Genomic DNA, 13407 nt, shown 5'->3' with positions numbered 1-13407 from the left:
GATCAACAATAAGTTCCTCTCTATTGTTGGGCACCATAACTATAAATAAGAGATATAACTGAGTGATTTTCTATGCCAAACACCCAAAAGAAGGGCAGAGATGCATCATATAGGTGGGTAATTTACTCCAATAATAACTAACATGAATTTTTTATACTTCTATTTCTAAGAGAGTATAAAGATTTTGCTAGTTTGATGATCATATAATTTAAAGATCAATAAGCTGATTAGTCATGTGAATTTTAAAGTGTAATATATAATACATACATAATTGACAACATACTTCCTTTAAATCATTTAAAATATTTCCTGTTTTAAAATCTATATGCAGATTATTTATTTACCTATATAATTAATACGATATTCCCCAAAATGCTTCTGTAAAGAACTTACCATTTAATAAAGCATGAATTTAAAATATTCACTTTAACAGACTTGATAGAGATTTTTGGAAATATCATAGGTGGAAAAATTAATAGATAAATAAAATATAATTTTCTGGTACTTATAAGTGCTTCTTCACAAAACATTTATATTGAGGGGAAAACATGCTGATTTTTATAGATTATCACTTTCACTCTCTTTAGTCATATTTTATTAAAACATAATAGCTCTATAAAATTTGGTCACTTTAAAGTTAATTAATAATCAAATCTTTAATTCATTTATAGGCAATCTCACTATCATGTTTGGACAATTGTGGAACGTACATCTAGAGCCTCATTATTACTAGTGGAATTAAAAATGTATTATGGTGTCAAGATTTTTTTTCTACAATATTACAGTGCTTTGGAAATATTTGATTTTACTTCTAAATGTAAGTTACTCATGCACTTATATTTTTACAGAGTGTTTTCCTATGTGTCCTGCTTTTAGCCAGCATTCAAGAAATAATTCCCATACTCTCTCTCTTTCCCTCTCTCCCTCCCTTCAACCTTCTCTGTCTCTCATCCTCTCTCACACTACAAATATACCAGCAGAAGAATATGTGCTTTGATTGGTTGATTCATTAATGACGATCCAGCCATAGCCTCTTGTCTTGCCCACTGCATACAATGTTGCAACAACCAGGTAATCTGTGCCCATAGAACAGAGTAAAAGATAGAAGACCTCTTTTCACTTCTTCGAGGGATTAAATTTATTCCTTTATGGCCATTAACCGCAAGCTCTAGCTCAGTGGTTTTTAGTCCTGGCTGCACATTAGAATTGCCTGAGGAGATATTGAAAATAAAACAAAAAAACTGATATCCAGCCTCTACTCCACACCAAGTGAATTAACCTCTGCGTGTGTGGCCTGGGCATCAGGATTGTAAAAGCTCCACAGATGATTGTAATGAAGAGTCATATTTGAGAACCACTGATCTAACAATGAAGCTAAAGAGCTGCAAACAATACATAATATTGACAGGCTCAGTGAAATTCGGGTCGGTTTCCATGAGGGAGAAATTGTCTTCATCTTTCCCCAGAACAAATCCAGAACCTAACACATTCTTCAATCTCCCTATGCCAACCCTTTCCAAACCACATTACTGTGGTGAGGCTGGAAGCAATCACTACTAAGAGCTGCAAAAATTTAGAGTTCAAATAAAGTCCCCATAAAAAAAAAAAAAACCGGTGCCATCGAGTCGATTCTGACTCATAGTGACCCTACAGGACAGAGTAGAACTGCCCCATAGAGTTTCCAAGGAGCGCCTGGCAGATTCGAACTGCCAACCTTTCGGGTAACAGCCGTAGCACTTAACCACTACACCACCAGGGTTTCCAAAAAAGAATATAGATACATAGATAAATAGATGCATAAATATATAGTAAAGTAAATACATATTATTTAGATACATAGTAAGACTAAAGGAAATAGATACATAAGACGCTGGGTTTTATAGGTATAGAAGATAAAGATTTTATCTAACTCAATTGGTTCATAATTATCATATGCTAAATAAGAATACATTTGTTACAGCTGAATGCACCTGGAAACAAATGGAGCAACTTTACTTTTGTATACTCAAGTAGGATCAGATAGCAGGAGATAACAAGCAATTAAGGTAAAGCCACACAAATAATAGCGTGGATTTCTCACATTTCTTGGCACTCTAAACTTCTGAAGTGCTTTTCCATGCATTATTTCATTTGAACTCACAAAAATACAGGGCAGTAATTATTTCCACATAACAGGTAAAGAAATTCAAGGTGGTTTAAGTGATATGCCCAAGATCTTATAGGTAGTTATTGCCAGGTCTATGGCTAGGACCATGTCACCAATATGCCACATCACCACCAGTAACTTTACAGCACTTCTAGAAGAGTGTCTGTGGTATATTTCTAAGACTAGAAATACAGAAACGTGTGGAAAATCATTTTAAATATTTATGACCTTAATTGTTGGGATTGCAGCAAATTATATATTGATTTACTTTTTAATTACTCTTTAATCAATAACTGGCTAAAGGATATTTTCACTTCATTATTTGAACAGATCTGCAAATGTGACAAGTGTACTGTATCATAAAAACAAACCAAACCCATTGCCGCCAAGTTGATTCCGACTCACAGTGACCCTATAGGACAGAGTAGAACTGCCTCATAGAGTTTCCAAGGAGCAGCTGGTGGATTCGAACTGCTGGCCTTTTGGTTAGTAGCTGAGCTCTTAACCACTGTGCCACCATACTCTCTGTTATATACCAACAGATTAAGCTAACACACACTCTACAGAAATTCTATCATATTGTTCCCATTAGATTCAGGGATACAGGAAACGAAGGCCTTTCCAGAGAACAAAATTTTAACTTTTTTAAATTCATTTCATTATTTATATTGCTTCGGCAATATAAAGGACCACTCCAAAAAATCAATTATATTAAAATGTGTCAGCTCCCCCAGCTTCTTTCATCTCTACCTATTGCTTAATGAAGAGTTTCCTGAAAGAATATCTTCCAGTTCCTTGGCCAGGTGAGATACTAACCCATTCTCTCTGAATGGTGATCCATCTGAGAGGGGGAGCTGGACACACTGCTGCTCGGGTGGGAGGAGGTCTGGCTCCCAGGGCGATGACTTTCTTCCAGAGAAGGAGCAGGAGAAGGACTCTCGGGGATTCTCTCCTGAAAACACAAAAGGAAATGCCATCTGTACACACACATACACACACAAAAAAACCCAAACCCTATACCATCCAGTTGATTCCGGCTCACAGAGACCCTATAGGACAGAGTAGAACTGCCCCATAGCGCTTCCAAGGAGCGGCTGGTGGGTTCGAACTGCTAACCTTTTGGTTGGCAACTAAGCTCTCAACTACTGTGCCACCAGGGCTCCACTATTTGTACACCAGCTTCTTTATTTTGGTTGAGTCCATAACAACTAAAATGTTGACCTCTTTCTTGTGCTGAAAGTGTGGACATCCATACTACCTAATCTTAAACACATATATTTAAACAAAAGCATATTTTTAGTTGGTGCCCAATTAATGAGATATTGTGAGGGTTAGATAAGAGAAGAAGTTAAATGGTCCCCGGGTCATGACAGGTACATGGTGGAAGCTCAAGGAAAGTTAGTTTTTATTTCCTTTCCTAGAACATTTATAAAGGATTATAAATATAGGTAAGGAGTGAAGATTATTGTTATTGGCATCTGTTGCATGTTGAGCCTTTCTGCACAGGCAAAAATTTTGGAAATATGTGTGTAATTCATCACCTTAGGAAATTATTTTGACATTTCTGCCACCACAACAGTTTGGTAGTCACAGGACACAAGGATGGGTATTCCAACCTAACACTAAGATCTGTCAAGGTCAATGCCTTAGTATTGTTTAAATTTCTATAGTTTAAAGTTTTGAATTTGAATAAAAATCAGATATTTCTTTTATATGCCTCTACAGTAAGCAGCACAGCTCTCAAGATTTTTGTGATTATGAACATTACTATAAACACTCAGCTATTCGCGATGTTTCACATTACCAATTGATATATAAACTTTACAGTCATTCAGTTAATTTGATCAATAAAAATAACCAAATTGAGGGGTTCATGAATATACAAAATAAATGTAACTAACTAATGGATATGCTAGGAGAGTACTCATTCTATGAAATATTTAATTCCTCCATAATAATTTTCTTAAGTGTTCTAATTATCTATAATTGTATCAGTATTCTAATCATCATAACATTAAGAATTAGTTTGTTAAATATGTACTTGCATGTTTTAACACTGATTTTGTGTGAAAAGCCCCCAAATTATAAATCCCCTAAAGAGAAACTGTTTAATGTAAAAATAATAGTATGAGAGCTCAAGGTTACAATTTCAGTTGAAATAGTTAACATTTTACAATGTCTGTCAATATGGAGTGCAGAATGATGGTCCCCCAAAGATGTCCACATTCTAATCTCTGGAACCTGTGAATATGTAACCTTATATGGCAGAAGAGACTTTGCAAATGTGATTAAATTGAGGACATTGAGATGGGGACATTATTCTGGATTTTCCAGGTGGGCACAATTTAATCATAAGGGTTCTGAAAAGTAGAAGACAGAGGCAGAAGAAGAGGGTCAGAGAAAGAAGTGACTATTGATGAATGGTCAGGGAGAGGCAACCTTGCTTATTTTGAAGGAGGAAGGGCTGTTAAGTGCTGTAGAGTCAGTTCTGACTCAGAGCAACCCTATGCACAACAGAATGAAACACTGCCCAGTCCTGCGCCATCCTCACAATCATTGTTATGCTTGAACGTAGTGATGCAGCCGCTGTGTCAATCGATCTCCTTGAGGGTCTTTCTCTTTTTTGCTGACCCTCTACTTTACCAAGCATAATGTCCTTCTACAGGGACTGGTCCCTCCTGATAACATCTCCTAATTATATGAGGAGAACTCTTATCATCATCCTTGCATCTAAGGACCATTCCGGCTGTACTTCTTCTAAGACAGATTTGTCTGTTCTTCTGGCAGTCCATAGTATATTCAATATTCTTTGCCAACACCATAACTCAAAGGCATCAATTCTTTCCTGGTGTTTGTTAGTCCTTGTCCATCTTTCCCATGCATATAAGGTGACTGAAAAGACCATGGCTTGGGTCAGGCATACCTTAGTCCTCAAAGTGACGTCTTCAAAGAGGTCTTTTGCAGCAGATTTGCCCAATGCAATACATAGTTTGATTTCTTGACTGCTGTTTCCATGGGCATTGATAGTGGATCCAAGTAAAATGAAATCCTTGACAACTGCAATCTTTTCTGTGTTTATCGTGATGTTGCTTATTGGTCCAGTTATGAGGACTTTTGTTTTCTTTATGTTGATGTATAATCCATAGGGAAGACTGTAGTCTTTGATCTTCATCAGTAAGTGCTTCAAATTCTCTTTACTTGACACAAGTTGTGTCATCTGCATATCTTGGGTTGTTAATGAGTCTTCTTCCAATCCTAATGCCCCATTCTTCTTCATATAGTCGAGCTCCTCGGATTATTTACTCAGCATACAGATTGAATAACTACAGTGAAAAGATACAACCTTAACACACAACTTTCCTAATTTTAATTCACACAGTATCTTCTTGTTCTGTTCAAAAAACCATCTCGATCTATGCACAGGTTCCACAAGAGCACGATTAAATATTCTGGAATCTCCATTCTTCACAACGTTATCCATAATTTGTTATGATCCACACAGTCGAATGCCTTTGCATAGCCAATAAACCACAGGTAAATATCTTCTTGGTATTCTCTGCTTTCAGCCAAGATCCATCTGACGTCAGCAATGGTATCCCTCATTCCATATTCTCTTTTTAATCTGGCTTGAATTTCTGGCAGTTCCCTGTCAGTATACTGCTGCAATCATATTTAGATTACCTTCAGCATAATTTTACTTGCATATGACAAAAAAAAAATTTTTATGACACTAATGATATTGTTCAACAATTTCCACATTCTGCTGGATCATCTTCTTTGGAATAGGCACAGGTAGATTACTTCCAGTTGGTTGGCCAGGTAGCTGTCTTCCAACTTTCTTGGCATAGATGAGTAAGTGCTTCCAGCACTGCATCCGTTTGTGGAAACATCTCAGTTGGTATCCCATCAGTACCTGGAACCTCTTTTCTTGCCAATGTCTTGAGTGCAGCTTGGATTTCTTCCTTCAATTCCGTCAGTTCTTGATCATATGCCACCTCCTGAAATGGTTGAACATTGACCGTTTCTTTTGGTACAGTGACTCTGTGTATTCCTTTCATCTTCTTTTGATGCATTCTGCATTGTTTAATTTTTTGTCCAGAGAATTCTTCAATATTGCAACTGGAGGCTTGAATTTTTTCTTTACTTCTTTCAGCTTGAGTAATACCAAGCGTGTTCTTTCCTTTAAGTTTTCTAACTCCAGGTCTTTGCATATTTCATTATAATACTTTACTTTGTCTCCTTGAGCCGCCTATTGAAATCTTCTGTTCAACTCTTTTACTTAATCATTTCTTCCTTTCACTTTAGCTACTCTACATTGAAGAGAAAGTTTCGCAGTCTCTTCTGACATCCATTTTGGCTTTTATTTTCCTTTTTTTTAATGATCTTTTGCTTTCTTCATGTATGATGTCCTTGATGTCATTCCACAACTTCAGATGAGCTTCAACTTGAAATTATAAATGAGCAATTGATGATCTGTTCCACAGTCGGCCCCTGGCCTTGTTACGACTATGATATTGAGCTTCTTCATCATCTTTTTCCATGAATGTAGTCAATTTGATTCCTGTGTATTCCATCTGATGAGGTCCACATGTATAGTCACCATTTATGTTGGTTAAAAAAGAGGTATTTGCAATGAATAAGTTGTCAGTCTTGCAAAATTCTATCCTGCAATCTCCGGCATCATTTCTATCACCAAGGCCATATTTTCCAGCTACTCTACTGATCCTTCTTTGTTTCCCACTTTCAAATTCCAGTCACCAGTAATTATCAATACATCCTGAATGCATGTTTGATCAATTTCAGACTGCAGATGTTGGTAACAATTTTCAATTTCTTCATCTTTGGCATTAGTGGTTGATGTATAAATTTGAATAGTAGTCATATTCACTGGTCTTCCTTGTAGGCGTATGGTTATTACCCTATCACTGACACCATTCTACTTCGTGATTAAACCCATTGCCCTTGAGTCGATTCTGACTCACACCAGCCCTATAGGACAGAGTAGAACTGCACCACAGAGTTTTCAAGGAGCACCTGGTGGATGTGAACTCCCGACCTTTCGGTTAGCAGCCGTAGCTCTTAATCACTATGCCACCAGGGCTTCCTACTTCAGGATAGATGTTGAAATATTCTTTTTCACAATGAATGTGATGCAGTTCCTCTTCTATTTGGCATTCCTGGCATAGTAGACTACGTGATGGTCTGATTCATAATGACCAATACCTGTCCATTTCAGCTCACTAATGACTAGGACATCCATCTTCAAGCATTCCATTTCATTTTTTAACACTTTCAATTTCCTTGATCCATACATTCCCACCTCTTGTCTATAAGTTTGTCGTACTTGAGTGTCACTGTGGAGGCTTGAGTGTCACTGTGATGCTGGAAGCTATGCTACCAGTATTTCAAATACCAGCAGGGGAACTCATGTCGGAAAGGTTTCAGTGAAGCTTCCAGATGAAGACAGACCTGGAAGAAAAATCTGGCGGTCTATTTCTGAAAAAAAATTGACAAGTGACAACCTCATGGATAGCAGCAGAGAAACATTGTCTGATATAGTGCCAGAAGATGAGCTCCTCAGGTTGGAAGGCACTCAAAATACGACTGGGGAAGAGCTTCGTCCACAAAGGAGAGTCAACCTTTTTATGACATGGGTTGAGTTAAAGTTTTTGGGATCTTTATTTGCTGATGTGGCATGACTCAAAATGAGAAGAAATAGCTGCAAACACCCATTAATAATCGGAATGTGGAATGTATCAAATACGGAAGAAAAGGTGTATGGCTATTTTATTGATCACAGTAACTAAATTACTGTCAGATTTACACATCAGTTGGAATGGAGGTCTCTACAGGCTGGAAAAGTCAAGGAAATGGATTCTCCCTGGAGCCTCCACAAAGGAATGCAGCTGTTTTGATACCTTGATTTTAGTCCAGTGTGACATGTCAGACTTCTGACACACAGAGCGATAAGGTAATAAATTGCATTGTTTTAAGCCACTAAATCTGTAGTAATTGGTAACATCAGCAATAGAAAACTACTAGTCATCATTGTATTATGCTGATTTTTAAAAATGTTTTATGTTATCACTTGGTATTAATTAAATAACATTAACACAATGAACAGTAGTCTTTGAGTATATTAGCAGCAGCATTATATAATAATTGATCACAAATAATTTTTTTAATGTATTAAATTTTAAAGTCCCTACAGTTGCCGCCATGCCTCAACAACAATGTTTTAAAACAGAGTAGTATACTAACATATTTCATTTATATTTTGTACACTGGCAAATATGTAGTTGTAACACAACACACACAAAGAAAAATTAAAAAATTCTATGGTAATATTTTCAAATATTCTATTTGTAGATTGAAAGGATGACACGTGGTTGGAGGGCAAGATCTATTAAGCTCTTATACCACATCTTTTCACTTTTTTGAAAAGATGAGCAGTTTATGAATTGTGAAATTCAACCAAAACTGTCTTGTTAACAAATAACTTTCTCTAAATAGTATGCATACACCTGTGCGCACACACACACACGCACACACACACACACACAAGTACCAATGCAATGAATTGCATGTATGAGGCCAAAATCTGTTTTTTTTTTTCGCTTTTGTGTTGTTTCACTGATTTGATGCCAAAATATGTACATAAAGTGTAGATCATTCTAAATTCATCTTTGAATTCTAAAATTGGAAATTTACTGAAAATCACAGTTTATAGTTATTTCTAATGGACCTCTGAATGAGTGGAAAGGGACAAAGCATGGCAGTTACTGTGCAAAAATAGAACCAACCAAACAAAAGCACTGTGTAGAGGCCAGCGGGAATCACAGCTACTGCAGTATATGCTGCATATGCGATATATGGAATTTTTTTTTTTTTTTTTTAGTGGTTCATAAAGTTGATGGTTTGGAAAAGCAAGAGAAATCAACTGACAGTGATACCTATTCTTGCCCACCACTCTTTCCAATAAAAAATGAAAGCTAGTTATGAACATCTACTTTCACAAATAGAATATGCTATGAATTATAAGAAAAAACACAATGCTGCAATGAGGAAATCCCCCAAAGCTTAAAATGACCAATATGATTAAACAGCAGGAACTTAAGTAACTTACCCTAAACCCTTCTTTGCCATTTTCAACAGCATATAATATGACACAATAAACGGACTTTGAGAACATGATTTAGAGAGTGATTATTAAGAGTGACGGTAACGGTTTGCATGAAGCGATATTTCTGCCTTAAGATTTTACAGTCTGCACTTCCCAAATTCAATCAAGGTTCAATTCGTTATCATTGTTTTCTAAGGCATCACAGAACTCAAACTTTTTTCACTATTTAAACTACTGTAGGTATGTTCAAAGTCTTATACTGATTAAGAATTAGGTGGGTTTAAAAAATAGCTGTGTGGTATTGGAATGTTCAATTTCTTCAAATATAATGAATAGTTCTTTGAACAATTTCTCCTTTGCACATAAACAGATCCATTTTTCAGCCCTGTAACCAGTACGCATCTATTTAGTTACTTAACTGCAATGTGCCTCGGTTCATTAGGTGGCTACTGTTGTGTCTCAGCTTAGTTAAGATTTTACAGCAAGTTAATCTGTTTTATTACAAATGAGAACACAAGTGATAATGTCCTCACCATTTGTGAAATACAGGGTTAACAGTACTTGCAACAAATCAATAAGGGCATTTAAAAAGGAACATTGCAAATCTAAAACTCCAATCATTTATACACATTGATGACTTCATTTTATTTGGCGTTTATGAATTCGACAATCCTGTTACTCCTTGTGTGTTTTAGTCTCCTCCCATCAAAAACAGCTGTTGTTCCTTTGAAACACTGCAGAATTCTTCTCCAGATGCATTTAAAGAAACAAAGGAGAGAGATTTCCAAAATTGAAACATATTTTCCCAAATTCCCATTTCCACTTGCAATAAGTAAAATTATATTTAATAGGAACTCAGATTCTAAAATTTACTTATGTAGTTCAAGGCTGCTGTGCTTCAAAAGAAAGGAATATTATAGGAAATATTTTTAATTAGTAATGTATACTATCCCCTCTTCTATCTTACCATTTCTCTTTCTTTTGTGACATGTCACAAATGGTCAAAGAAGACATTCACTGTATTAAAACATTTTAAAGTACATTTGAACCTCCTTAAAGAGCAGAGCCATTGTTTAGAAAATTCCATTTTGGGTAAGATTTAACATAGTCAATTTGATTTAGGATTTAGTTTCTTGACACTAAAATATTAATTTTGCCCATTTTCATGGAGATCCAATGTATTCTTTTAAATTCTTGGAAATAAAGTATTATATACAGAACTTAGAATGCACTAATATATGTGCATCAAACATTTCTACCATGTGCTTATATGTACATATATGTGTGTGCAGTTGCCTTCTAATAACCATTTTAATGTTGACATGTAATATATACTCTATATTTTTTTTTATTTAAATTGAATTCAACTGTCACTGTAGTTATTCTCCCAAACGTTAATCTATTAATGAATTCCTAGAGGATTTAATGGCATTTCACTGCTGATGAGTGGCTTTTGGAAGTTTATCTGAATTCTAGAATTTTATTCATACATTTGTCTTGATATATCATATTTAATTGATGCACCCCTTCTGTACTGTCACCAGAGTTCTGCAGAAGCAGAACTGATTGTACCTTGATCGACTTTAACAACAGAACCAGGGACAGAAAAATAAAAAGTTCATTCATTGTTGCTACTTAACTTGGCTTACCATTACTTTGGGGGAAGAATTTGATGCCCAAACTTGGTATCTCTGAATACTATTGGAAGCATACTTATGGATCTTTAAGAACCAGTTTTATAATTGGTCTGTATTTCACAATTACCAATTTAAAATTATATTTAAGTTAACATAGATATATCAGAGTTTTCCTGAATTTAGGAAAAAACAGGCAAGGAGGCTCTTCAGGCTAAAAAGGAAAAAAAAAAAAAACAGAATGCAATGAAGTAATTATTAAGCTCCCATTCCAGGCTAAAGGTCATCATCATACGTGTACTTCATCATTCATCAATCTATGAAAAGATGAGTCCACAAAATTCTTACCTTTTATCTTCAAGAGTTGCTAAGTAAATTACCAATGGCCTCAGAGAAAACAATAAATACTTAAGATTTGGGAGTTTCCACAGTGCAGTGGCTATGAAGGTATAATACAAATCTTGCCATATAAGAGGCAATGTAACATTGTGCCTAAGAAATGATGCCAGATGGGGAATGCAGCTGGAACATGTAACCATGAAAGAGTCCAAAATCATAGGCACATAATATAACCCAGTGATATTTGGACAAAGCACCCTCTCACCTCTCCAGTGTGTCCACTTGTCTTGGAAGAAGCTGAGAGCATAAGGGAATTAGCCATAATATCTACTCATGGCATGTAAATGCCCTCAAGCAGGGGAATGGGTAGTTCAATGAGAAAATGCATGGCTTTCAAATTATATTGTGGGCTTGGAACTCTGCCATCTAACCACCTACCTAAACAAAAATGACCCTCAATTCTTACTCAATGAGTCTTCATCTTATGCTCTAAAAGATAGTAATAGCTTTGTCTTTTCCACTGAGCACTTACAAATAAGACTCTTCTAGTGATTATTCAGTGAATTTGAATTATTACATAAAACACTCTCCGTGCTGACTAATTTTTAATACCAGATGTTCACATGCTAATGCCACTGCCTTGTGACCATTTCCTATCAATTAGTTAATTGCCAGCTGCTCAGCCAAATAAAAATAAATAAACCAACAAAAAACTCCAGCTAATCAGATGCTATTGGTAAACAGCCAAATAACAGCTAACTACTTATTTTTTAAAAAAATTGTTCTCAGGGAAGGTTATGGGACACTGACATTACCAAGTTTCCCACAAGTACAGGAAAAAAAATATGATACTTAAACATCAAATAGGGAATAGACATTTATGGTATAACACTCAGGTATTTTAGCCCCCAGGATTTTGCCACATTCAGTGATACAACTGAAGGATGAATAGTCTTGCAAGCCTAATGGTCATAATGTGATTTCCAATTCATGTTATAGCTATATTAGTTATTAGCTACAAATGCTAATAGCTGAGCTAACACTAAAGGGATCTGAGCCAGAACTAAAGGCTACTATGTGCCTGGCCTAACAATATTTCTGAACTGCTTCCTGGCAAAAAAAAAAAAAAAGGCATTTGTTTGCAATGTATAATGTCTTTTCCACTTTTAGAATTAAAACTGGTATCATTAAGGATCATTTATGTTGGAAACTCTTTCAAAGTATAATATCCAATGAATTCTTAGCTTTCATTCATACATGCAACAAATATTTATTGAGTGCTTAATGTATCATTGAGGATGAAAGAAAGGTCTATGGGTGTTTTCATATTGCATGTGAACGTTCCTAGTCCAAAGACTAAAGAATCCACATGAAAGCAAAGATTATTTAACATACAAATCATATCAAACCTGATATTAAAATGGACACCCTTGTCCTGCCTCTACTAGTTGCCAGGCTTCTAACCCTTCTTTTGTGGCATGGAGATCAAGGTAGCCATTATAAGTGAACAAATGGTCTCTAGAGAGAAAGGCCAATGCCTTTAGGCGCACTCTATGGTGGGGTTACCCTTGGTCCTGGTACTGATAACAGAGTACTCAGAAGAATCTGTATAGGGAAAGCTACCTCTGTCTCAGCCTAGCTCTCAGCTATGACATTGGTTCCTACTTATTACTGTTTCTATATGTATTCTGGGGCCCTGGTGGTACAGTGGTTAAGTGTTTGGCTGCTAACCAAAAGGTCAGCAGTTCGAATCCACCAGCCACTCCTTGGATACCTTATGGGGCAGTTTGGTTTGGTTTTATATGTATTCTATATGTATTCTAAAACATAAATAAAATAATATTAGCACTAAGTATTTACTAGGTCCCAAACACTGTTCTACGTCCATTAACATGTTTTATTTTATTTAAGCCTCATGTTAATGCTATGGGTTGTGTACTATTAGTATCCCCCATTTTATTGAGAGATGAGAGAAACTGATACACAAGTAGGTTAAGTAATTTGCCTAGGATCACATAACCAGGAATCGTGAAATGAGGATTCAAATCCAGGCAGATAACCTGACTTTAGAGCCCAAAACAACAAGATCTGCTTCTCAATGCATCTTAATTAACTAATAAATTATGATGACTCTAGCAAAAAACTGCATATAACTTTATAAATTA

At 35.8% G+C, this 13407-nt stretch overlaps 1 protein-coding gene across 2 annotated transcripts in view; it reads right to left on the bottom strand.

Annotated features, from left to right (window-relative positions):
- The window catches only part of DACH2 (dachshund family transcription factor 2), a 755586-nt gene that overhangs the window by 101341 nt on the left and 640838 nt on the right, over positions 1 to 13407 (bottom strand). For both annotated transcript variants that reach the window (XM_003412751.4, XM_064278617.1), the window contains one exon: positions 2963 to 3098. In XM_003412751.4, coding sequence (XP_003412799.3) covers positions 2963 to 3098 — 136 coding nt within the window. The remainder of the gene's footprint in view (positions 1 to 2962; positions 3099 to 13407) is intronic.

The sequence above is a fragment of the Loxodonta africana genome, chromosome X, assembly GCF_030014295.1.
Source record: "Loxodonta africana isolate mLoxAfr1 chromosome X, mLoxAfr1.hap2, whole genome shotgun sequence".
NCBI lineage: Eukaryota > Metazoa > Chordata > Mammalia > Proboscidea > Elephantidae > Loxodonta > Loxodonta africana.
Note: the sequence above shows the minus strand (reverse complement) of the source record. Positions and strands in the feature narration are given on the sequence as shown.